This window comes from Xyrauchen texanus, chromosome 1, assembly GCF_025860055.1.
Source record: "Xyrauchen texanus isolate HMW12.3.18 chromosome 1, RBS_HiC_50CHRs, whole genome shotgun sequence".
Lineage (NCBI taxonomy): Eukaryota > Metazoa > Chordata > Actinopteri > Cypriniformes > Catostomidae > Xyrauchen > Xyrauchen texanus.
This window is the reverse complement of record NC_068276.1, coordinates 63,498,903-63,525,812: the sequence shown is the minus strand read 5'-3', so window position 1 is coordinate 63,525,812 and position 26,910 is coordinate 63,498,903. Positions and strand designations below refer to the sequence as shown.

Below are 26,910 nucleotides of genomic sequence, written 5' to 3'. Positions count from 1 at the left end.
AGTAAAATGGTTGTGTCAAGCATGTAATCGTTGATTTTAAGTGATATTTCCTTCAGTAATTCTTTTACAAAATCACATATTTATCTTAGTTTTCACAAAAAACCTCCCTGCAACACTCTGGGAACATTCGTTTAATTAAACAATAACCTAAAGAGAACGTTCCAAGAAAATTCAAATTCTGTATATTTGATTCTACTTGAGCTTTTGAGACTATCAAAAGATTTGATCAAACCTACAGTATATATATATATATATATATATATATATATATCATTTATTTATTTAAAATAAATGAGGGTCAGATGGCCTTGATTCAGTAGCAGATGGCCACTGTTGTGTACTTTACAGGAACAAAATGACCCATAATTCATTTGCATTGTAAAGTAGAAATGAGAAGGTAAAGCAGATGTCTGCAATGAGAAACATGTCACCTAATGAATATCTCAATGGACACTTCAACATCATTTACCCTCACATCATTACTAACGCTGCTGAAGTGTATCAGTGCGCAGGGAAATATGTATATATTGTGTGTTACGTTGATTGTTAAAAAGTTAGTAAGTTTGTATAAGTGTAAACTTGAAATGATGAAGTAAATTCTACATTCAAATGTTAATATAAATGATAGTTATCTTTATAATGTCTTATCATGTATCAAAAGAAGAAAACCGCATCATATTTATTTGAAAATCTGAGAATTTCACTGGTAAATAAAATAACAAAAATGTATATAATTTTTGAAGTTGGTATTCTCAGCGTGCACTGGGCTTGAATAATTAATGAGCTTGCATGTTTACACCATTTTATTGTTCGTTTTGTTGTTACATTTGGTAACTTCTTGTCTTTACATACTGTAATACATACAGTGGTGGCTTAGTGCTTGAGGCTCAGGGTTACTGACCAGAAGGTTGGGGGCTTAAGCCCCAGCACCACCAAGATGCCACTGTTGGGCCCTTGAGCAAGGCACTTAACCCTATCTGCTCCAGGGGCGCTGTATCATGGCTGACCCTGCACTCTGACCCCAGCTTAGCTGGGATATGTGAAAACTAATACATTTCACTGTATATATGCAAAAAACTGTGTATAATGTGTGACCAAAATAAAGGATTCTATATGTATATACAGTATAATAATTGTAATTAGTCAGTTGTGGTTAATGTTTTTTAAATGAGTTCATATTTTAGAGCAAATTTCCAGATTAAATAGATGAAAACAATATGTGTTTAAACAATGGAGATAAACACTGCATCGCCTCCTCTGGTTATATGACCATACAAGCGCATTTTCCTGTTTTGGTTTGTGTTTGCATCTTTTGGAGTGGAAAACAAATTTTAATTAATTCGTGACATCATGCTCTGTGAGCAGAACGAGTGATTTGCATATTAGGCTGTATACACCATATATTCAATACAACACAATACACTGCTCGGAGCGCTACATCTACAGCAAGAACATCAACGCCACAAAAACTTCTTCAGTTTCAACATTATTACAGGTCATTTGTTTTTCATTATTTGTATGCATAGTTTATTTATTAGTGCTGGGAATTGATATAGATATCCTGATTTATTTCAATGCCATTCATTTGGGTATGTTACAATCTCCATTTTTCGACACAGATATTTTTTGATGCATATGCAAAAGATTTACTCGCATTGAAGCGGTTTGCACTGAAAAGAGACAGATAGATCAGTCTTGGGATTTTAAGAATCAATATCTGGATTGTTTGAATGAAGATTGTGAAAACTCAGAATATCAATATTGTACCAAACCCTGTTATTTATAGATGCACACAACCACACTTGAATTTATTATTGATCTAAAGGCTTGTGCTTAAACGCTTGAAATTAGTTTTGCAGATAAATGTACATTTTCTTTTTCAATACAATAACTGTGAATGATGACTGAGGATAAATGCTGTCCAATAATATAATTTTTTTCATATATCTAATTTAAAAAATATATAAATTATAATATAAAATGCCATGAATTTTGATATATAAAATAGTTTTTACTAGAGCATTTTGCACATTCTTTATATTCCATCAGTTTTTAAAAGTCAAGTATAAGTACTGAGAAATATTATGACTTAAGTAGGAGTAAATAAGTACTTTGCCAATAAAAATTACTTAAGTAATTACAGTTCAAGTTACTTTATGAAACTTATATTATATATATATATAATCCGCCTCTCCGGGAACCAGCACCTTATCGTGGTGGAGAGGTTTGTGTGCCCTTATGATCCTGAGGGTTGTGTTGTCTGGAGCCATGTGCTCCTGGTAGGGTCTCCCAAGGCAAAGTGGTCTCAGGTGAGGGGCCAGACTAAGAATGGTTCGAAAATGACTCATGGAAAAAACGGCAAGAGGAGGAGTTACCCTGCCCGGAGGAAGCCCGGGGCCCCTGTCTGGAGCCAGGCCCAGATGGAGGGCTCGTCGGCGGCGCCTGGTGGCCGGGTTTGTCACGGAGCCCGGCCGGGCACAGCCCGAAGAAGCAACGTGGAACCCCCTCTACATCCCTTGGGCCCACCACCCATTGGAGGAACCGCAGGAGTCGGGTGCGCTGCCATATGGGCGGCAGTGAAGGCCGTGGGCCTCGACGGACCAGACCCGGGCAGCAAAGGCTTGCTCTGGGGACGTGGAATGTCACCTCACTGGGGGAAGGAGCCGGAACTAGTGAGGGAGGTGGAGCGTTACCAGTTGGATCTGGTGGGGCTTACATCGACGCACAGTTTTGGCTCTGGATCCGTACTCCTGGATAGGGGATGGACTCTATTCTTCTCTGGAGTTTCCCAGGGTGTGAGGCGACGGGCGGGTGTGGGGATACTCACGAGTCCCCGGCTGGCGCCACTACGTTGGAGTTTACCCGGTGGACCGAGAGGGTCAGCCTCCCTACGCCTCACGGGTTGTGGGGAAAACTCTGACTGTTGTCTGTGCATATGCACCGAACAGCAGTTCAGAGTATTCGGCCTTCTTGGAGACCCTGAATGGAGTCCTGAATAGGGCCCCAGTAGGGGACTCCATAGTGATGCTGGGTGACTTCAACGCACACGTGGGAAATGACAGGGACACCTGGAAAGGCGTGATTGGGAGGAACGGCCTCCCTGATCTGAACTCAAGTGGATGTTTGTTATTAGATTTCTGTGCTAGTCATGGATTATCTATAACAAACACCATGTTCGAACATAAGGATGCTCATAAGTGTACATGGTACCAGAGCACCCTAGGCCGAAGGTCGATGATCGATTTTGTAATCGTGTCGTCGGATCTGAGGCCATATGTTTGGACACTCGGGTAAAGAGAGGGCAGAGCTGTCAACCGATCACCATCTGGTGGTGAGTTGGGTCAGGGGTGGGGAAAGACTCTGGACAGACCTGGGAAGCCCAAGCGAGTAGTGCTGGGTGAACTGGGAACGTTTGGAGGAGGTCCCTGTCCGTGAGATCTTCAACTCACACCTCGGCGGAGCTTTTCAGGCATCCCTGCGGAGGTTGGGGACATTGAACCGAGTGGGCAATGTTCAAAGCTTCCATTGCCGAAGCCGCGGTGGAGAGCTGCGACCTCAAGGTTTTAGGTGCCGCAAGGGGTGGTAACCCTCGAACACCGTGGTGGACACTGGTGGTCAGGGAAGCCGTCCGACTGAAGAAAGAGGCCTTCCGGGACTTGTTGTCCCGGAGGTCTCGGAGGCAGTTGCAAAGTACCGACAGGCCCGAAGGGCTGCGGCCTCGGCCGTGAGGGAGGCAAAGCAGTGGGTGTGGGAAAAGTTCGGAGAAGCCATGGAGAAGGACTTTCGGTCTGCACCAAAGTGCTTCTGGAAAACCGATCCGCCACCTTAGGAGGGGAAGCGGGGAACCATTCAAGCTGTATACAGCAAAGATGGGACGCTGTTGACCTCAACCGAGGAGGTTATTGGGCAGTGGAAGGAACACTTTGAAGAACTCCTAAATCCCAACACGCCCTCTATGGTAGAGGCAGAGCCGGAGGATGATGGGGGATCAGATTCTATTTCCTGGGGAGGTCACTGAGGTAGTCAAACAACTCCGCGAGTGGCAAAGCCCGAGGATTGATGAGATCCGACCAGAAATGCTGAAAGCTCTGGATGTGGAGGGGTGTCATGGATGACACGCCTCTTCAACATTAGCGTGGAAATCTGGGACAGTACCTAAGGAGTGGCAGAACGGGGTGGTGGTTCCCTCTTCAAAAGGGGAACAGAGAGTGTGTGCCAACTACAGGGGTATCACACTTCTCAGCCTCCCTGGTAAAGTTTACTCCAAGGTGCTGGAGAGGAGGGTTCGGCCGATTGTCGAACCTCAGATTGAAGAGGAACAATGCGGTTTTAGGTCCTGGCCGTGGAGCAGCCGGACCAGATCTTTACTCGCAAGGATCCTGGAGGGGGCCTGGGAGTATGCCCATCCGGTCTACATGTGTTTTGTGGATCTGGAGAAGGCGTATGACCGGGTCCCCGGGAGAGACTGTGGGAGGTGCTGCTGGAGTACGGGGTGGGGGGTCCCTTCTTAGGGCGATCCAATCCCTGTACGTCCAAAGCGAGGGCTGTGTCCGGGTCCTCGGCACAAAGTTGAGTTCATTCCATGTGGGGTTGGTCTCCGCCAAGGCTGCGCTTTGTCACCAATCCTGTTTGTGATATTCATGGACAGGATATCGAGGCGTAGTCGGGTGGGGAAGGTGTGCTGATTCGGTGGGCTGGGGATCTCATCGCTGCTTTTTGCAGATGATGTTGTCTTCATGTCATCATCGGTCCGTGACCTTCAGCTCTCACTGGATCAGCTTGGCAGTCGAGTGTGAAGCAGCTGGGATGAGGATTAGCACCTCTAAATCTGAGGCCATGGTTCTCAGCAGGAAACCGATGGAGTGCGTACTCCAGGTAGGGAATGAGGTTTTGCCCCAAGTGAAGGAGTTCAAGTACCTCGGGGTCTTGTTCACGAGTGAGGGGACAATGGAGCGGGAGGTTGGCCGGAGAATCGGGGCAGCAGGGGCGGTATTGCACTCAGCTCTATCGCACTGTTGTCACGAAAAGAGAGCTGAGCCGAAGGCAAAGCTCTCGATCTACCGGTCAATTTTTGTTCCTACCCTCACCTATGGTCATGAAGGTTGGGTCATGACCCGAAAGAACTAGGTCAGCGAGTACAAGCGGCGAAATGGGCTTCCTCAGAAGGGTGGCGGGCTTCTCCCTTAGAGATAGGGTGAGGAGCTCAGTAATCCGTGAGGAGCTCGGAGTAGAGCCGCTGCTCCTTTGCGTTGAAAGGAGTCAGTTGAGGTGGTTTGGGCATCTGGTAAGAATGCCCCTGGCCGCCTCCCTAGGGAGGTGTTTCAGGCACGTCCAGCTGGGAGGAGGCCTCGGGAAGACCCAGGACTAGGTGGAGAGATTACATCTCCACACTGGCCTGGGAACGCTCGGGTCGCCCAGTCAGAGCTGGTTAATGTGGCTCGGGATAGGGAAGTTTGGGGCCCCCTGCTGGAGCAGCTGCCCCCGCGACCCGACTTCGGATAAGCGGTTGAAGATGGATGGATGGATGGATATATTATACATGTCTTTTTGTTCGTTCTTGAAATAAATCGATGCTTTCACCTAGGATGCATTAAAGTGATCAAAAATTCTGCCAAATTCATTAATTGCTAATTATTATTACGGACTGAAATTATTGTTTTGTGATATTTATTCCATTTGTTTCTTTACCCGTGATGGCAAACATTTACTGTGCCACCTATTCCTTACAGAAGTATCTTAAAGTGCTAATTTCGTCCTTAAGAAAATTGTCTTATTATTAGAATAATTGAAAATGTTTGCGCTAGCATGTGGAAATCACAATACAGTGGAGTTCTTACAAACTGCTTTCACTTGTAAGTCAAATTCTGGTTTTAAAAATAGGAAAATAGAAACACATTTCTCCTGAAATTCAATTTTCTCCGAAATACTACTATTTTAGAGAGATGAAGGGTATTTCATGCATTACTGTTTTGAAAACAGAATCTCTAACAGGATAGAGAGGGAAGTGGACAGGTGCACAACAAAAAGACAAAATCACAGTCTCTAGTTTGAGAAACAGACTCCTCACAGGTCCTAAACTAGCAGCTTCTAAATGCCAAAGACCTGCACTGCTGCAAGACGATTCTTTTATCAGAAACATTTATTTAAACAGAAATTAATAGAAACCATTTATAACATGTCTCTAAATCGTAGTGGTGTTGGCGTAGTGGGATAAAGCACATAACTGGTAATCAGAAGGTCGCTGGTTCGATCCCAACAGTCACCACCATTGTGTCCTTGAGTAAGACACTTAACTCCAGGTTGCTCCGGGGGGATTGTCCCTGTAATAAGTGCACTGTAAGTCGCTTTGGATAAAAGCATCTGCCAAATGCATAAATGTAAATGTAAATGTCTCTAAACTACATAATGTGCATTGTGACTGAAACACATTCCTATTTCAGGTTTATTCTCATTCACAGATGTCCAGGTATTTTGGCTATTAAGTGAACATACTGTACAAAACTAATATAATTCAATATCATAGAGGAGGAAATGTATCCTATATGATATTACAGCAATTATCCAGATATGGATTGAGATTACTAAGCAAACTGATATATCAACTCCTACATGCCAACTGAATAAAATAAGGCAAAAATAATAATTTCACACAGTGTTTAGTGAGATATATGATTGATTTAAACACTAAATGTGGCTGTTCTGAATGTATTATTGTATTACAGTTGTAGCCTAATAATAAAATCTTAATTAAGATTTGTTGTTTGTGACAGGGCGGAGGGCGGGGCCGGATCGTGATTTCACACACCCGGCCCCTAATCATGTTAATCAAGCCTCAGAGAGGGATAAAGGCCGACTAGAAGCTAGAGATTTACGAACAGCTGTCTGAAACCTGTGTGTGTGTTTTTGTTTAAGTTGCTTATTAAACTATTATTTATATTGTTAAGCCGTTCTTGCCTCCTCCTTTCCATTAATATCTTTACACTGGTGTCGAAATCCGGGAAGGGGGAGGGATGCGCAGTAGTAGAGTCCTCGCCACTACCATCCACCCCAATGGAGCAGCCGTGGCCATCTGCCGGCGGAACCCGGACTCCTGGAAGCGGAGGAACGGCCACCGACTGCTAGGGGAGAAGGGGCTTCCAACCAACCACCTGGAGCGGTTACTGCTGCCATGGGCATGGGAAGACCCCGAACATCCACCAAAAATGCGGCGGGGTGTTCCGTCCACCAGGGGCCGGAGGTCCTGGGAGGCACGGCTGTCGTCCATTAGAGGGTGGAGGAGAGACAGAGGACCAAGCTACGGCGTATTGGAGAACCGGCGAGTAAGTGTATTTTTTCTCTCTCTCTCTCCCACTGCCGCTCCGTGTTGGCATTTCCCTCTTTTTTTAAATAATTTGTTAATTTGTCACGATCGCCGTTACGGCATGTAGGTGCCACATTTTTTTTTGTTTCCCTCCCATTTTCCCACCCCTCATCCATCCCTTTACGGGGTTATTTAACATATTGAGTATTTGGTTACATTATGTTTTGTGATTTTCATACCTTCTTTATATAACATCCATCTCTTGTTCACTTTTGGCCTCTAGCGGGTGAGGCTTTTCAGACAGATTAACAGCAGCATAGAAATTGAAAAATGTACTCAAGTACTGTAACAAGAGTAGTTGTAATTCGTTACTTTCCACCTCTGCATTCCATTCCAGTGTACACACCGTTTCTGTGTGCAGTTTTACAGTATTTCACATTCAACTGAGGCCTGATTTAGAGACATTAACCCAATTTATGTAAATGCCCCGTAGGTTACCGGAGATGAAACAAGGTCTGCTTCGAGTACTTCTTTTACTTGGTGAGTAAATGAAAGTATGCATGTTTATGTTCATTTGTTTATTCATTATATTCATGGTAGTTCTTTATCGAAATCGGCTCCACATCCAGTCTCTAAGACATATGCAATGAACTCATCTTCTTTCCAATGATCTAAGCTATAGATTTGTTACCTTTAATAACTTTACAAGCATGATTTTAATCTCGTTATTCATTATAAAGGCACAATGAGGACTTTAATACAAGCATCATTTAATTTAAAGCTGCTTTGAAACAATGTGGGTTGTGACAAGTGCTACACAAATAAATATGACATGACTAACTGAAGAAGTACTGTAAATAAATAAGCATTTGGTCATTTACACAAGCCTCTAGAATACTGATAGTTAAAGAAATATTCTGGGTTCAATACAAGTTAAGCTCATCCATCCATCCATCTATCTGCAGGAGTTCTGTCTAGTTCTCTGTGCTTTAGAGGTCAGTATATTCTGATCCAGCAGCAGAAATCATGGGCCGAAGCTCAAGCGTTCTGTCGAGAGAATCACCTGGACTTGGCCACATTAAACAATGACGACGACAGGGAGAACTTCAGAGAAGACCTGGCTGCTAGTAACTTTAAGTCAAACGTCTGGGTTGGATTGTACTCTCTATACTCTGACATTAATACCTGGCGATGGTCATTTCAAGAAGAGAACGTAGCGTTCACCTACTGGAACTCTGGAGAACCGAACAATTTTGGTGGCAATGAGAAGTGTGTTCAATTCATTCCTAGTGCGACTTGGAATGATTCTCCATGTTCCAAATATATGTACTGTTTCTGCTATGATGGTGAGAAATTACACTGATAAATTATTGTATCCCTGCTAAAGCAAAATGCAGCATATGACCAAAGTTCAGCCGTGCAACTCTATGTGGCGCAAGCTAGAAGGTCTTCGAACTTGTTATTTGTTAGCAATTGGCTTGCTCATATGTGACATGTTAAGCCAATCGGCTCGAATCGTGTAAGCTGATCGGTGCTTTGACATGTCCTAACCTTTGACCTTCGATAAGCTGGTTTCACTGCAGCATGCTGCGAGAGTTTTTCTCTGAAAATGCTATTTGCTCAGGTGTTTTCTGGGGCTTTTCTTCTATCAGCTGGCATGGTATGGTCTGCTTTTAGATATGACTCATAGAAACAGGTCTTTAACAAAGCTTCCTTGCATTGTTGGGGAATTGTTTGTAATGACACAGTTTGTCCAAATGTAATGAAATAGGATGTCATTATGATCTGACCTGTGACAGACAGGTTTGACTCAACTATGAGAGAAAAGTGAGATGCAACTATAATCCGCATTTGGCTGAAGAATCACAAAACCATTTGAAGCCATTTTTCTATGGTTCAGTATTGGCATAGTTACGGTGTATTCACTTTGTATGCACTTTAGTTTTAAGAAAGATGTTCTGTATCTTACAACACCTTTCATATTCACAGTCAAGTGTTGAAATGGTGTAAACGAATAGTTGGCTGAAAATGTGTCGTCATTTACTCACACTTATGCAATTTTAAACCAACCTGTATACGGTTATTTTATTTCTGTGGAACAGAAAAGGAGAATTTTTTAAATAATTCATACACAGATCATTTTCAGATATCTGTCAAGCTCCAAAAAGGACCATAAAAGTAGTCCATCTGACCTGTGCGTTATATTTCATGTCTTCTGAAGCTTTTCCAAACTTTTGATCTAAGTTTTGATCTAATCAAAACATTAATCCATATCATCATTTAAGCACATTGTATTTCTGCACTGAAAACCCTAATAAGCTGACTTTATTCCATTGATTTAGTAAACTTGTTCCCTCAGTTGAATTGAGTTATGGCTTCTTCAGAATTTTTGTTCACTTAACTTGCAGTTCATATAGAATGGGGGCTTGGCTGTGACATGGGCTGGAGCTGACTCTTGCGCGGCGGTGGCCATGTCGTGGAACTCTGGCTCGGCAGTGGGTATTTGTTTCCCCCGCAGTGAACGTAGAACCAATGATCTGCAGGACGAGGTCGATATATTAGGCCAGATTTAGGGGACTGTGACATAAAGGAGGAGATGGGCACATTAAGTCACACCTGAAAAATGTCCTTGAGGGCGACCTCATTAAAGCCCACCTTGCTGGCCAGATTGCAGAAATCCTCCACGAATTCCTCCAGGGGACGATACCCCTGCTGTAGGCAGTGGAGCTGAACTGCTGGGTCCATTGTTGTCGGTCTAGTATTCTATAACGTTCTATAATTGTAGCTGGCAATGGTAATGACGAAGACGATGACAATGAAATGACGAACCCAAGTGCAGTTTTATAATCAATATCAATCAATAAACATGAATAAATCATAACATAAACTTGAAACTTAAACATGAACTTGGTAGGCTAGGCTTAAACTTGACATGAACTTGAAATGTGCTAAACAAACATCACAGTATCTCTATTCCATAGAATAACTATTTATAGTGAGCAGGAGCTGTCAAGCTTCATAAATTACAAATACTATAAAGCATAATTTTATAGTATAAGACTAAAGACATCTTAACAGTAGTCCAAATTACTTGTGCACTATATTCCAAGCTCTCTGGGGGCCATTTATACATGTAAAGTTGTTTCTGGGTCCATAAAACAGCTTTGTGTTGTACTTTTATAATATTTGAATAATTATTTTTTTCCTCTCTCTCTCTTTCTCTCTCGCTCTTTGGACCTTGACAGCAGAAGAAAATCATCTAGGTTACGTATGTAACCTCTGTTCCCCGATGGAGGGAACGAGACATTGAGTCGGAGAAGCGACACTAGGGGTCTCTCTTGAGCGCCTATATGTGCCTCTGTTCTATGAAAAAAGGCCAATAAGAAGTTGGCAGACGGTATTTGCATACTCCGCCCCCGGACGTACGGGTATTTAGGTGGGGCGAATACGGGAGTTCATGCAGGATTTTTCTGAGGAGCCGGAAATGGTCCGGCCACAACAGTGGCTCGGCTCAGCGACGTGGCGGGGAAGACACAAAGTCTCGTTCCCTCCATCGGGGAACGGAGGTTACATACGTAACCTAGACGTTCCCCTTCAGTTGCTCTCTCCACATTGTGTCGGAGAAGTGACATTAGGGGTCCCAATTCAATCATGCCATGCACTGAGCCGTGTACATGAACTGCTGATACAGAAGTGGGCAGGTATTCTTACGTGCAAACGTGACCAGCTGTATCAGGCTGCATGTAAACTTCCCCAATGCCCCATTAAAGTCATCAGAATCCTTCTGGTTACCCGAGTGAGGGGAACAAGGTGATGCTTGCCAACCTGGGAACGGGCCAAGCCTGGCTGGGCCTCTTTTCTCTCTATGTTTCTCGCATAGAGCAATTACGGCCGGGGCCCTTACATGCATTAAGGGAAGGGGGTCTTACCCAGTTTCCTATTCTTTCAGGGGGAGAAGACCCTGCAGAGACCACACCTACCCTGCAGGGGAGGCAAAGGTGGCGAATACATCACATGGCCATTTAGGACCTATGTGGGAAAGTTGGTGCAGTGGTAGATCCAGCCTCGTAGAGGGGGGAGTTGCTACAGCACGGCGACCGAGGCAGTTGAAACTGCCTAAGGGAGACACGGGGGTCCGCTCGTGAGGGGACAGTACCGTGGAAATGACACACAGGGGGTCAGAACAGGAGGCCTTAACCTGTGGAGCACTTATTCCAGTACAGGGTAGATAGAGTACCCGCTGAACTGTGGAACCATGAGGGCTAGGGAGGAATCAACCAGGGATCCGAAAGATGGTGTCTCCTGGGAACAAAGGCGCACTATTTTACCTCGGCTGAGGGAAAATGCGGTAGGTGCAAGCGATTCACCCGTCCAGTTCGTCAGCATGTTACCGAGTTCTACGGGCTCGTACCTGAGAAAAAACGGGACGATACTGACTCAACTCGGAGATAGTAGAATCTCGTGAAAGTGTTAGGTGTTGCCCACCCTGCTGCTCTACAGATGTCTGCTAGGCAGGTGCTCCTGGCCCGTGCCCACGAGGACTCAACACTTCTGGTTGAGTGCGCTTGAACCCGCAAGGGGGGGGGCACGGCCTGGGTGTGATAAGCCAATGAAATGGCATTGACAACCCAGTGGGCGAGCCTCTGTTTGGAGACAGCGTTCCCTTTCTGCTGTCCCCCGAAGCAGACAAAGAGCTGCTCAGAACGTCTAGAGCTCTGCGTGTGGTCCAGATAGATATGCAAAGCACGTACCGGACACAGCAACAAAAGGGCTGGGTCTGCCTCCTCCCGGGGCAGCGCTTGCAGGTTCACTACCTGATCCTGAAGGGTGTGGTAGGAACCTTGGGCACGTAGCCTGGTCGCGGTTTTAGGATCACGTATGTGTCTGCCGGACCGAACTCCAGGCAAGTGTTGCTGACAGAGAAGGTCCCCGACCCTCTTGATGGAGGCGAGCGCGATCAGCAGGGCCGTTTTGAGAGAGAGGGCCCTGAGTCCAGCTGAATCTAGCGGCTCGAAGGGGGGGTCTCCAGAGGCCCCTGAGGACCACCGAGAGATCCCAGGAGGGGAACAGGCTTGGCCGGGAGGGAGTTAGCCTCCGGGCGCCTTTTAGGAACCTGATAATTAAGTCGTGCTTACCCAGAGACTTTCCATCTATTGTGTCGTGGTGAGCCGCGACGGCGGCGACATACACATTGAGGGTGTGGGCGAGGACAGTCTCCCCTCCAGCCTCTCCTGTAGGAACAAAAGCACTGACCTAACTGCGCACTTCTGTGGGTCTTCAGCCTGGGAAGAACACCAATTTGCGAACAGGCGCCACTTTAGGGCGTAAAGATGCCTGGTAGAAGGGGCTCTGGCTTGGTTGATTGTGTCTACGACGGTCGATGGTAGACCAGCTAGACCTTCTGCATCCTGTCCAGAGGCCAGACGTGGAGGGTCCAGAGGTCTGGGTGTGGGTGCCGGAGCTTGCCCCGTCCCTGAGATAGAAGGTCCTTCCTCAGGAGAATTCGCCAGGGAGGGGCTGTCGCGAGAAGCGTGAGATCCGAGAACCAAGTCTGAGTGGGGCAAAAGGGGGCCACCAAGGTGACTTGCTCCTCGTCCTCCCTGACCTTGCACAGCACCTGTGCAAGAAGGCTCACTGGGGGAAATGCGTACTTGTGCAGCCCCGTGGGCATGCTGTGTGCCAATGCGTCTTCCCCGAGGGGAGCTTCTGTTCGGGCATACCAGAGCGGGCAATGGGAGGTTTCTTGGGAGGCAAACAGGTCTACCTGAGCCTTGCCGAACCGTTCCCAGATCAGCTGGGACTGGGGGTGGAACCTCCACTCCCCATTAGGCAAGAGTTGTCGTGACAGCGCTATAGCGAAGCTATCACATTGAGGTTGCCGGGGATGTGAGTGGCACGCAGCGACTTGAGTCAATGTGTTGGGAGCGTACTCCGCCTTGGCGATTTATGTAGGCCACCACTGAGGTGCTGTCTGACCTTTCCTTTCCCTGCCGCCTTTCTTGGGTACAATGAAGTAAGGAGGCGAGGCGCGGGGGCGGCTGAAGTAGCTTTATCTCACTACAAGAAAAATCCGAGACTGCAATGCTGTCATGGCTATGTTCTCGTACTGAAAACATAGACCATTTATAAAAACGCTGCCTGCGTGTGATCGCAACCCAGGTACGCGAGGCAGTTTTTATGACCGTCAGAGGTGGGGAGAAATCAACCGCATCCAGAAACTACACAGGGGCGGAACAAACGTCTTTAAAAAAAATTTTACATTTTTAAATGTAAAATAATTTTTAGAATAACTCTTTCGAGTTGTCTGCGCTGTCGAAGCGCCCAGGGGCAACAATGCACGGCCGTGCAAGGAAGGAGAAAGCCGCTGTTATGCGCCATCAAATCCAACAGCATGCAGAGTGTCAGAGGACAGAAACATGAACTTGGTGTGTAACTTGCAGCAGCCTGCATGCACGACCATCGGCTCGGAAGAAATTTTCTGAATGAACTCCCGTATTCGCCCCGCCTAAATACTCGTATGTCCGGGGGAGGGTTATGCAAATACAGTCTGCCAACTTCTCATTGGCCTTTTTTCATAGATCAGAGGCATATAGCGGCGCTCAAGAGAGACCCCTAGTGTCGCTTCTCCGACACAATGTGGAGAGAGCGACAGAAGGGGAAATTGTGTTAAGAAATAAATTAAAATTTTATGCATCTTTTCTTTTGGACAACAAAAATAAACAAAGAAAAGATGTCTGAAACATGCAAACCACTTGCAATGCATTACATTTTGGGCCTTTTTCGCATTTAAACCCTTTATTCTGAAAATTGTTGCATTCAGCGCCTTAAAGCTGCACTACGTAACTGTGAGCTCTTTAGCGACATCTGTGGTTGAAGCTTAAAATTGCACGCAATTTGAGGAAGAAAACTTTATGTCAGTCCTGTTTCAGCACTGCTCTTCTGGTGGATGAATCTCATGAGTTGAGATAAACATCCATCCAGATTGCTGTCCTGAACTGTGTGAGTAAATATCCCATGACTGAACTGTAGTTTCTTTCTTCTTTTTAATGGCTACTCGCAAACAAAACATTTTGTTCCACAGAAAAAATAAAAGACTGCAGGTTTGAAAAAACATGAAAGTGAGTAAACAATGCCAGAAATGTCATTTTTGGGTGAACTACTCCTTTACAACAAATTAAAAATGCAATATTGATATTCAGTAATATTACAAATCACCTTTTCTCATCTTTCATTTTTGAATTTTGACAGGAGTGACGAACAGTTTCATCCTTGTTAAGGATAAGAACAGAACTTGGTATGAGTCCCAGAGTTACTGCAGACAACATTATACAGACCTCGCCACTGTACGCAACATCGATGATCAGAATAAACTAAAAGAGTTGATGGACCAACACTCAACGTATGAATATATTTGGATCGGTATGTACCGGGATTTCTGGAAGTGGTCAGATGGAACAAACATCACCTCTATGAAATGGATATCTGGACAACCAGTTCACATTCTGCAAAATGAAGCATGTGCATATGCTAATTCTGAAGGTGAAATTGGTAATGGAGCATGCTCAGATCAGCTTCCATTTGTTTGCAACAATGGTATGTTCCCTGCCTACAAAATATTACTAGTTAAAACTGAACTGTGTCATTTTTTCAATGTTAAAATACAGCCTGTTCTCATAGTGAAAACATGACTATATAAATTTTAGTAAAACATGTTATACGTGTCTCCGGGTACAATTCCCTGCAGTTTCCAGGAGAAATGAACACTAGAGGTGCTACAACTACTGTGTTTTATTCACTTTCAATCAAATTATGACTTTATTACTCATAACCTGCTATTTTATATTGACTCACTTTTACTCTAACTCATCTCTTGAAAAATTATGAATTTGAATGCTTGTATTACAGACCCACCTACATATATACACTTATTCCAGCATGATTAGCTTGTGCAGTAGCTCACCTGACACGGCGCTGGAATTAGAGCTGTTTCAAAGGTTTCATGTTAGTGAGGTATGTTTTATAACATCCATCTAAAATTCACATTAAACCGCGTATGAATATGACACAATTATACTCGCTGTTGGCGCCCCCTGCTGGACATTTCACTGGAATTTTGCAGCCAAACTTGCTATACAGCACATACATTTTGAATTGTAATAAATGTTGTCATGTTCACGTAACTTTCATGAGAACAGGCTGTTAAAATATGTTCTCCTATCTCAACTTAAAATATAGACACAACTGAAAGTCAGCAAGAATATTAGTTCATCCAAAAATGAAAATTCTGTCATTATTTACTACTTTTAGTTAGTTATTCTCCCACATTGCTTATGTCGTTCCAAACCCATGTAACCCGCACACACACACACAAGATGAGACAGTCACAATGTCGGATGAAACTGCTTTTATTTAATACAAAATAGGCAAAAGTACAAACAGGGTAAATCCAGAGAAGAGTTGTCGAGGGAAGCGTAGGGTCAAAAGCCGGGGAATCAAAGTCGAGTAAAGGGGCAAATCCGGGAGAGAGTGGTCAACGAGAGTGGGGAGGTCGAAGCCGGGAAACAGGATCAGAGTAACGAGGAAATCTAGAACAAACAGGGGAGCTAGGGGAATACTGGAGCTGGCAAGCTAAGAGGAAGACTAAACACAAGGGAGTTCAAAACTAGACGAGACTAGCGGGGGGGGCAAAGATACGGGAAACTAAACACAATAACCAACAGGAGTGAGACGAAAGGGCAGTGATATATATAGGGGCGAGTGCAGGTGTAAACAATGATAGGTGATGACACGAGTGCAGGTGAAACTAATGTGGTGACAGAGCGGGCATGTGAGCCCGAGGAGGGAGACCTGCTAACGAGCATGAGAGCTCGTAGGAGCAAAACGAGCGTGCAAGCTCGAGCGAGCAAAACGAGCGTGGAAGCCCGAGGGAGCAAAACGAGCGTAGAAGCCCGAGGGAGCAAAACGAGCGTGGAAGCCCGAGGGAGCAAAACGAGCGTGGAAGCCCGAGGGAGCAAAACGAGCGTGGAAGCTCGAGCGAGCAAAACGAGCGTGGAAGCCCGAGGGAGCAAAACGAGCGTGGAAGCCCGAGGGAGCAAAACGAGCGTGGAAGCCCGAGGGAGCAAAACGAGCGTGGAAGCCCGAGGGAGCAAAACGAGCGTGGAAGCCCGAGGGAGCAAAACGAGCGTGGAAGCTCGAGCGAGCAAAACGAGCGTGGAAGCCCGAGGGAGCAAAACGAGCGTAGAAGCCCGAGGGAGCAAAACGAGCGTGGAAGCTCGAGGGGGCGGAGCGAGGGAGCGGGGTTCGTGACAACCCATATGATTCTGTTTCTTCTGTGGAACTAAAAAGTAACAAGGAACATTATCAGTGAATAACAGCGTACATTTCGGTCTATTTGAATGTATATACAGTGTCTAAAACAATGTCTAAGTATGTACTGTCTTTTGTGTTAAATTACATTCCCATAGTGATGAGGAAGATCATTGTGAGAGTGGAGCTAAAATCAGATGGTAATGTGACCGATCCTCAACTTCAGGATTTCATCCTACAGCAGGTGAGTGCCACTCTCGATATACAAGAACTTATTGAATTATTTCATGCATTACAAACATACCGTTTATGAGATGATTTCCGTGTATCAGATACAGCAGAAACTGAAGCAGCGTGGAATGACAGCAGACGCTGAAGTGACGTGGAATGTCCAAGCAGACAGTCAGGTGTTCCACAAGAAAGAGAACTACACAAGATAGCACCAGTGGGAAGATTGTGATTGTGATCAAGAACACATTACTGACCTCTAGAGGACAATCAAATGTAGAGTACATAGGACTACAGCTTGTGGTTCTCAACTAGATTTGCTGCAGGACCATTTTACATAGGATATCAAGTAGAGACTCAAAACTGTTTCAACATTGTTTATCATTGTTTTAACCAAGATAAAACAGAAAACATAGAGCAAACTGACTCATTAAAACTTCCTATAAGTTAAAGTCAAACAAACTGTTTCTCTTTGTATAATTGAATCCCAACAAAATCTTGAGAAAATCAGTGTTTAGTCTCTGATTAGACAGATATTCACTGAGACTTTCCTCATTAAGAACTATCAAGTAACTATGGCTAATTTAAAAGAATTACTAATTAATTACTAATCAAAATATTAACGATGTGAATGATTATGTTTTTTATTTTTTTGTGAACATGATCATGAAATGTGCGTTCAGAGAAACATACGCCTCACATGTGTTCTTTGCTGGAATTCATTTATGAATTATTTTAAAGTGAGGGTCATGGTAACGCATTATTATTTAATGAATACACATTTGAATATACACAAAAAACAATTATTCTACAAAACTTTTTAAAATTACTATTTTATTCATAGATACTGTAGGTTACTCATACAAGAAATGTTTAATTTTATGTGAAGTGCATTTTTTTCTGAGTAACTTAATGGATCCAATGTAAAAAAAAAATGTGTATGGCCCATCAAGCTTCTTATCCAATCGGGGTTCACCATATTCAATGCATTATCTTGCTAAAGGTTTGTATCCAATGCAATTATGTTCAATAATTTCAATATTTTGATTCATAATTCAATGCCAGAATTTTTTTATTAAATGAATAAAATGTAGGAACAACCATTTGAGTATTCATTACTAATTGACAAGTAACACCTCAGATTCTATTAATGGTTTATAATGTGTTTTAACTTGTGACATATACATTGTCATCGTCTTCGTCATTACCATTGCCAGCTACAATACGTTAAAGAATACTAGACCGACAACAATGGACCCAGCAGTTCAGCTTCTCAGCCTACAGCAGGGGTATCGTCCCCTGGAGGAATTCGTGGAGGATTTCTGTGATCTGGCCAGCAAGGTGGGCTTTAATGAGGTCGCCCTCAAGGACATTTTTCAGGTGGGACTTAATGTGCCCATCTCCTACTTGATGCCTGGTGGTCGCAGTCCCCTAAATCTGGCCTAATATATTGACCTCGCCCTGCAGATCATTGGTTCCACGTTCACTGTAGGGGAGGCAAATACCCGCTGCCGAGCCAGAGTTCCTCGACATGGCCACCGCCGCGCCAGAGTCAACTCCAGCCCATGTCACAGCCACACCAGAGTCAGCTCCAGGCCATATCACAGACAAGCCAGAGTCAACTCCAGGCCATGTCACAGCCATGCCAGAGTCAACTCCAGGCCATGTCACAGCCATGCCAGAGTCAGCTCCAGGCCATGTCACAGCCAAGCCAGAGTCAGCTCCAGGCCATGTCACAGCCAAGCCAGAGTCAGCTCCAGGCCATGTCACAGCCAAGCCAGAGTCAGCTCCAGGCCATGTCACAGCCAAGCCAGAGTCAGCTCCAGGCCATGTCACAGCCAAGCCAGAGTCAGCTCCAGGCCATGTCACAGCCAAGCCAGAGTCAGCTCCAGGCCATGTCACAGCCATGCCAGAGTCAACTCCAGGCCATGTCACAGCCAAGCCAGAGTCAGCTCCAGGCCATGTCACAGCCAAGCCAGAGTCAACTCCAGGCCATGTCACAGCCATGCCAGAGTCAACTCCAGGCCATGTCACAGCCATGCCAGAGTCAGCTCCAGGCCATGTCACAGCCAAGCCAGAGTCAGCTCCAGGCCATGTCACAGCCAAGCCAGAGTCAGCTCCAGGCCATGTCACAGCCAAGCCAGAGTCAGCTCCAGGCCATGTCACAGCCAAGCCAGAGTCAGCTCCAGGCCATGTCACAGCCAAGCCAGAGTCAGCTCCAGGCCATGTCACAGCCAAGCCAGAGTCAACTCCAGGCCATGTCACAGCCAAGCCAGAGTCAGCTCCAGGCCATGTCACAGCCATGCCAGAGTCAACTCCAGGCCATGTCACAGCCATGCCAGAGTCAGCTCCAGGCCATGTCACAGCCAAGCCAGAGTCAGCTCCAGGCCATGTCACAGCCAAGCCAGAGTCAGCTCCAGGCCATGTCACAGCCATGCCAGAGTCAACTCCAGGCCATGTCACAGCCATGCCAGAGTCAGCTCCAGGCCATGTCACAGCCAAGCCAGAGTCAGCTCCAGGCCATGTCACAGCCATGCCAGAGTCAACTCCAGGCCATGTCACAGCCATGCCAGAGTCAGCTCCAGGCCATGTCACAGCCAAGCCAGAGTCAGCTCCAGGCCATGTCACAGCCAAGCCAGAGTCAGCTCCAGGCCATGTCACAGCCATGCCAGAGTCAACTCCAGGCCATGTCACAGCCATGCCAGAGTCAACTCCAGGCCATGTCACAGCCATGCCAGAGTCAGCTCCAGGCCATGTCACAGCCAAGCCAGAGTCAGCTCCAGGCCATGTCACAGCCATGCCAGAGTCAACTTCAGGCCATGTCACAGCCATGCCAGAGTCAGCTCCAGGCCATGTCACAGCCAAGCCAGAGTCAGCTCCAGGCCATGTCACAGCCAAGCCAGAGTCAGCTCCAGGCCATGTCACAGCCAAGCCAGAGTCAGCTCCAGGCCATGTCACAGCCAAGCCAGAGTCAGCTCCAGGCCATGTCACAGCCAAGCCAGAGTCAACTCCAGGCCATGTCACAGTCAACTCCAGGCCATGTCACAGCCATGCCAGAGTCAACTTCAGGCCATGTCACAGCCATGCCAGAGTCAGCTCCAGGCCATGTCACAGCCAAGCCAGAGTCAGCTCCAGGCCATGTCACAGCCAAGCCAGAGTCAGCTCCAGGCCATGTCACAGCCAAGCCAGAGTCAGCTCCAGGCCATGTCACAGCCATGCCAGAGTCAACTCCAGGCCATGTCACAGCCAAGCCAGAGTCAGCTCCAGGCCATGTCACAGCCAAGCCAGAGTCAACTCCAGGCCATGTCACAGCCATGCCAGAGTCAACTCCAGGCCATGTCACAGCCATGCCAGAGTCAGCTCCAGGCCATGTCACAGCCAAGCCAGAGTCAGCTCCAGGCCATGTCACAGCCAAGCCAGAGTCAGCTCCAGGCCATGTCACAGCCAAGCCAGAGTCAGCTCCAGGCCATGTCACAGCCAAGCCAGAGTCAGCTCCAGGCCATGTCACAGCCAAGCCAGAGTCAGCTCCAGGCCATGTCACAGCCAAGCCAGAGTCAACTCCAGGCCATGTCACAGCCAAGCCAGAGTCAGCTCCAGGCCATGTCACAGCCATGCCAGAGTCAACTCCAGGCCATGTCACAGCCATGCCAGAGTCAGCTCCAGGCCATGTCACAGCCAAGCCAGAGTCAGCTCCAGGCCATGTCACAGCCAAGCCAGAGTCAGCTCCAGGCCATGTCACAGCCATGCCAGAGTCAACTCCAGGCCATGTCACAGCCATGCCAGAGTCAGCTCCAGGCCATGTCACAGCCAAGCCAGAGTCAGCTCCAGGCCATGTCACAGCCATGCCAGAGTCAACTCCAGGCCATGTCACAGCCATGCCAGAGTCAGCTCCAGGCCATGTCACAGCCAAGCCAGAGTCAGCTCCAGGCCATGTCACAGCCAAGCCAGAGCCAGCTCCAGGCCATGTCACAGCCATGCCAGAGTCAACTCCAGGCCATGTCACAGCCATGCCAGAGTCAACTCCAGGCCATGTCACAGCCATGCCAGAGTCAGCTCCAGGCCATGTCACAGCCAAGCCAGAGTCAGCTCCAGGCCATGTCACAGCCATGCCAGAGTCAACTTCAGGCCATGTCACAGCCATGCCAGAGTCAGCTCCAGGCCATGTCACAGCCAAGCCAGAGTCAGCTCCAGGCCATGTCACAGCCAAGCCAGAGTCAGCTCCAGGCCATGTCACAGCCAAGCCAGAGTCAGCTCCAGGCCATGTCACAGCCAAGCCAGAGTCAGCTCCAGGCCATGTCACAGAAAAGCCAGAGTCAACTCCAGGCCATGTCACAGTCAACTCCAGGCCATGTCACAGCCATGCCAGAGTCAACTTCAGGCCATGTCACAGCCATGCCAGAGTCAGCTCCAGGCCATGTCACAGCCAAGCCAGAGTCAGCTCCAGGCCATGTCACAGCCAAGCCAGAGTCAGCTCCAGGCCATGTCACAGCCAAGCCAGAGTCAGCTCCAGGCCATGTCACAGCCATGCCAGAGTCAGCTCCAGGCCATGTCACATGTCACTTTCACATAATTATACAGATACACTTTAACTCCCAAGGAAGGAAACAGTAAGATCTCATGAATCAATAAAAATATCATCCTCAAGCTTTTAATATGCCCAGGGTTGCCAGATAATAGATGCTAATAGATGATAATAGAGTTTATACTTGCACAAATATGAAATATTTCACCTTATGTCATACTAAATTTATTCAATCAGGCAACCATGCATGCAAGTGCACATGCTTTCTCCTCTTCAGAAAAATACCTTAAAGTGCTCAATAGTGCAATATTCTGCTCAAAGAAAAGTGTGATGCTGCCTGTGCTGTTTAGTGCCAAGTCTGCGAGCAAACCTTTTCAGTGATGAACTTTACTAAAATCCCAATAGATCTTCGCTTCATTGTTTGTTCTCCATGTTATTTGTAAGTCCCTCACACCTGTATGTGAATGTTACTCTGACGGTAATCATTTATCAGTGTCATGCAGCCTGTTTTATTCAGTGGTGTGCTGAATGGGATGCCAAACAAACCATTGACGAGACCCACATCATGACCCATGAGCGTGTAAACAGGTTGATAATGTTCTGAGAATAAAACAAATGTGTCCTCTTTGTGTCCAACATTAAATTAAGCTTTTAGAATCTATAATTTCAGAATTTATTTTATTCAGCCTTTCTTCAGTTTTACTAACACATGATGGAAAAGAAGCAGCAAAACTTCAAGGAATCGCAGAATGGTCCCATCAGTCTGTAAACACTTCAGAAAACTGTGCATCATTCATTGAGTGCATGAGTACACTTCTACTTCTGGGATTAAAAGATAAAACTACACAGAACTTTTAATCTTCTCTCTTCCATGTTCTACATAACGGCTGCTGTGACCCCTGTTCCAAAACCATTGCACACCTCTGCTCAATTGATTATGTAAGACTAATACTGTAAATTGTCAAGCAGATTTCTTTCAATCCCATCAAACACAAGAATCCCTGCAGTTTGTGAACACACAATTGCTGCATCAAAACTTATAAAGGTGTATGATTGTGCAAATCAGTGTTCTAATCTGCAGGAGCAGCATTTTGATGTCATTTTTAGTGAGAGTACATAAAAAACGCCATTTTAGTAGCATTTAAATAGGATTTAATATATTTAAAAAATGTGAAATTACGATATATCACCACTTTATACAGAGCACCCCCACTACTGTATATTCAGAAGCACCCTCAGTGATTTTGATCTGGAACAGGACCTGACAGTGACTCACTTTCAAAAGGGAATATCCTTTGAAATTCCTCCTTTTGTGTTCTGCTAAAGAAAGAACGAGAGACTTTCTCAAGACCTCAATAAATGTTGACAGAATTTATATATATATATATATATTAATGACAAATGGACAATGTTAGATGCATTGTTCTGGGAGATGACTGCATGTGATCTCTGTGAAATATATCCTGTTACATCCTTTGCATTAAGTAAATAAGTAGAAACTCTTGCTTTTAATTTGCATTGTGAAGGAAAGACACCAGCGAAAGAGCTCAACCAGACTCTAATAGCAGGAACACTTTCAACAAGTTTTTAAAAGTAGTAAAATGGTTGTGTCAAGCATGTAATCGTTGAATATCAATTATATTTTCTTCTGTAAACGTTTTTTAAATCACATATTTTACTTACATAGACACATTTATTAAGCAAATGTTCTGTATTCAAAGGGATGAGCTGCTAAACAAACATTGTGCAAATGAGTGTCCAAACGAAAGCTTAGAGCTAGACTTTGAGCTGTCCTTTAACTCTTTAGAAATGTCATCAGTTAAGTCGGGTGTACACAGTCAGATTGGACATTAAAACCCCAGAGAGATCCAGCAGACCGCATCTGACTCAACGCAAATACAATGATTTGGTCACTGGTGTGTTTATCACACTAAGCAGTCGCAGATTGACGGATTTGGCCTATGATGAAAGAGATATCATGATTTGTCTCAGATGGCAAAATTGTGGCTAAAATCATATAGTGTGCACCTAGTCTGAGCCTCAGACGGACCTCCCACAGTTTTCTTGAAAGGTTTCGAGGAAAAAAAGTTGGCAATGTTAGTGGCATCAAATCTTTCTGTCTGGAAAGGGCTCAGCTAGATCACAAACTGCATGCCTAAAGCCCACCACTCCACTAACGGCTCGTGCCTGGCCAACAGCCTGAATGAGTTTTACTGTTGCTTTGAAATACAATAGGACATCCTTGACACCATCCCCTGTGATACCATCGATACCAGCTCCGGACCTGCTCCACCTCCCCCATCACAGCAGGGGCCCGGTCTTCTCCACAGCCCCTTACCTCAGAGGCCCCCTACTCCTCCACCACAATGGCAACTCTCTTCATCATGGAGAGAGACGTAAACAGACTATTCAAGAGACAGAACCCCCGCAAAGCAGACGGGCTAGACTCTGTCTCTCCATCCACCTTGAAGCACTGTGCTGATCAGCTGTCTCCAGTGTTCGCAGACATCTTTAACACCTCACTGGAGAAATGCCATATGCCAGCCTGCTTCAAGACCGCCACCATCATCTCCGTCCCCAGAAAAACAAGGACCACAGGACTTAATGACTTCAGACCTGTCGCCCTGACCTCTGTGGTAATGAAGTCATTTGAGTGCCTTGTGCTGTCCACCTCAAATCCATCACTGATCCTCTCCTTGACCCCCTGCAGTTCACCTACAGAGCTAACAGGTCAGTAGACGATGCAGTTAACATGGCCCTCCACTTGGACTCCTCATGAACTTATGCCAGGATCTTGTTTATGGATTGTAGCTCTACCTTCAACATCATCATCCTGGCTCTGCTGTAGGACAAGCTCTACCAGCTGAGCGTGCCTGACTCCACATGCAGGTGGATCTCAGAGTTCCTGACTGATAGGAGGCAGCACATGAGTCTAGGAATCCCAGACCATCCGCACTGGTTCCTCTCAAGGCTGTATTCTTTCCCCTCTACTTTCCTCCTTTTTCTACTTTTTTTCTTTTCTTGCTCAACTGTCTTATAAAATCTACACTTGATTCTACTTTTGAGATTATATTAATTTATTAAACTAAAATTAGACTTCTTGTCAGGTCAGATGGCCTTGATTTAATAGCTGGACACTTTATCATGTTGTGTACTTTGCATGAATACAATAACACGTAATTCATTTGCATTGTAAAGTAGAAATGAGAAGGTAAAGCAGATGTCTGCAATGAGAAACAGTGAGTGTTTGGAGAAAAAAAAAGTAAAACATTGTTTTACTTCTGTTGAAAATCACGTCACCCATTTGACTATATCTCAATGAAACTTTCTGTCTGTGTGTGTTAGTGTGTGTGTGTATATGTTAGTGTCTGTGTGTTTGTGTGTGTGTGTGTGTTAGTGTCTGTGTGTGTGTGTGTGTGTGTGTGTGTGTGTGTGTGTGTGTGTAGCGTGTATTTATCACTTTGTGGGGACCAAATGTCCCCATAAGGATAGTAAAACCCGAAATGTTTGACCTTGTGGGGACATTTTGTCGGTCCCCATGAGGAAAACAGCTTATAAATCATACTAAATTATGTTTTTTGAAAATGTAAAAATGCAGAATGTTTTCTGTGAGGGTTAGGTTTAGGGGTAGGGTTAGGTTTAGGGGATAGAATATAAAGTTTGTACAGTATAAAAACCATTATGTCTATGGAAAGTCCCCATAAAACATGGAAACACTACATGTGTGTGCGAGTCAAGCCTGTGTGATGTCTGTTCTACATGTTAAAGCCTAATAACCACAAATACAATATAGTAATTAGTCATATGGAAAAACATTTGCTGGTTAAAACATGAAGTAAAAAGTTTTTATAGTTTTTTAAGTATATATTTATTCTAAGAGGTTTAGTTTTATAATTTGTTATGCTTTTTTAAATCACAATTATTTTTATCATATTTTCTCCTCTGGTTAAGAACATGCACCCTAGATTTTCCTTTTTCTGTGTGTGTTTGCATAAAGAGCATCATTTGAAATGAAAACCAAACATTTCCATCCATGACATCATGCTCTGTGAGCAGAACCAGTGTTTTGCATAGGACGCAGTGTAATCATATATTCAATACAACACAATACACTGCTCAGAGCGCTACATCTACAGCAAGAACATCAACGGCAAACGTCTTCAGTTTTCAACATTATTACAGGTCATTTCTTTTTCCTTCATTGCAGCATTAAATAACTACAGTATACTTATTAATAAGTGCTGGGAATTGCTACAGATTTTTCCAATATGATTCCAAATCAATTCTGATTTTGACTGGATTCTGATTAATTTGGGTATATTTTAGTTCTAATGTCAGGCATGATTTAGAGATAATTACCTCATTTATGTCCTTTCAGGTAATTCAAGATGGAACAAAGTCTGCTTCAACTGCTATTTTTACTTGGTGAGTTATTAAAGTATCCACATTTATATTTATTTATGTATTCATTACATTCATTGTAATTCTAAATGGGAATCCACATCCAGTCCTCTAGAAAATGTTACAAAAATATGATTATATGTCAAAATGAACATTAAATACGATTAATAAATGCTTAATAAGTGTTTTTAATCCATTTTAACTAATGTTTTGAAATACTGTTAACAACCTTATTGTAAAGTGTTTAACATCTAAATGTTAAAATTAAGATTGTCAAGCGATTTCAATTTTTTATCGAATTAATTACATGAGTAAATGCGTTTACTTGAAATATAATTGCACACCGTAGAACATCCGTCAATCAATCAGAATCAAGCATTCAACATACGTGTGCTATAATGACGTTGAAACAACGTTACAGCTCAAATAATACACAAGTTTAAAAGAATAATTAATGGTAAGTGCTTTTACAAAATTATAAAGATTCACATTTCTGCCTTTAAACCCTCCAAACATTTGCCCCCAATTGGAAGTGCCTCACTAGAACCTTGATTTTTTGCATTTTGTTAAAGAAAAGGAGGGACGAGTCAAAATCGTTTTTGTGCTATATGCCACAATTGTTGTTAATTGAGCTTAACTTGTATTGAACCCGGAATATTCCTTTAAGATTTTGTAGAAACGATCTATATAATTTAGAAGCATCTGCTCTTGTTGCAAAAGCTTTCTTTGCAGAAGACAAAGCATTTTTAATAAATGTAATTGTTTGTGAAAGTATCACAAACTGTCTGGACCACTCTGACTTTTTGCCCAACATGTGTATGTTTTAAAATGTATACACTTCTAATTTTATCCATCTATCTGCAGGAGTTCTGTCTAGTTCTCTGGGCTTTAGAGGTCAGTATATTCTGATCCAGCAGCAGAAATCATGGGCCGAAGCTCAAGCGTTCTGTCGAGAGAATCACCTGGACTTGGCCACATTAAACAATGACGACGACAGGGAGAACTTCAGAGAAGACCTGGCTGCTAGTAACTTTAAGTCAAACGTCTGGGTTGGATTGTACTCTCTAGACTCTGACATTAATACCTGGCGATGGTCATTTCAAGATGAGAACGTAGCGTTCACCTACTGGGACTCTGAACAACCAAACAATGT

At 44.7% G+C, this 26,910-nt stretch overlaps 3 protein-coding genes and 1 long non-coding RNA gene across 8 annotated transcripts in view; 2 read left to right on the top strand and 2 right to left on the bottom strand.

Annotated features, from left to right (window-relative positions):
• Positions 1-26,910, bottom strand: part of LOC127645778 (basement membrane-specific heparan sulfate proteoglycan core protein-like) — a 458,523-nt gene that overhangs the window by 198,645 nt on the left and 232,968 nt on the right. The gene's annotated exons all lie outside the window — the stretch shown is intronic.
• The window catches only part of LOC127643210 (macrophage mannose receptor 1-like), a 247,488-nt gene that overhangs the window by 112,806 nt on the left and 107,772 nt on the right, over positions 1-26,910 (bottom strand). The window lies entirely within an intron of this gene.
• LOC127643445 (C-type lectin lectoxin-Phi1-like) lies at positions 8,509-17,373 on the top strand. Its single transcript, XM_052126209.1, has 4 exons — positions 8,509-8,646; positions 14,549-14,893; positions 16,765-16,850; positions 16,939-17,373. The coding sequence occupies exons 1-4, from the start codon at positions 8,625-8,627 to the stop codon at positions 17,044-17,046; spliced, it is 561 nt and encodes a 186-aa protein (XP_051982169.1). The 5' UTR covers positions 8,509-8,624; the 3' UTR covers positions 17,047-17,373.
• LOC127643638 (uncharacterized) lies at positions 25,487-26,861 on the top strand. Its single transcript, XR_007970550.1, has 3 exons — positions 25,487-25,538; positions 25,735-25,781; positions 26,622-26,861. It is a non-coding gene; the product is annotated as an uncharacterized LOC127643638 (long non-coding RNA).

Excerpts from the sequence above, each read along its gene's own strand:
- LOC127643445 (XM_052126209.1), top strand. The coding sequence starts at position 8,625 with ATGTACTGTTTCTGCTATGATG. Across the intron at positions 8,647-14,548 it reads GTACTGTTTCTGCTATGATG|GAGTGACGAACAGTTTCATC; the intron begins GTGAGAAATTAC and ends GAATTTTGACAG. Across the intron at positions 16,851-16,938 it reads AGGATTTCATCCTACAGCAG|ATACAGCAGAAACTGAAGCA; the intron begins GTGAGTGCCACT and ends TCCGTGTATCAG.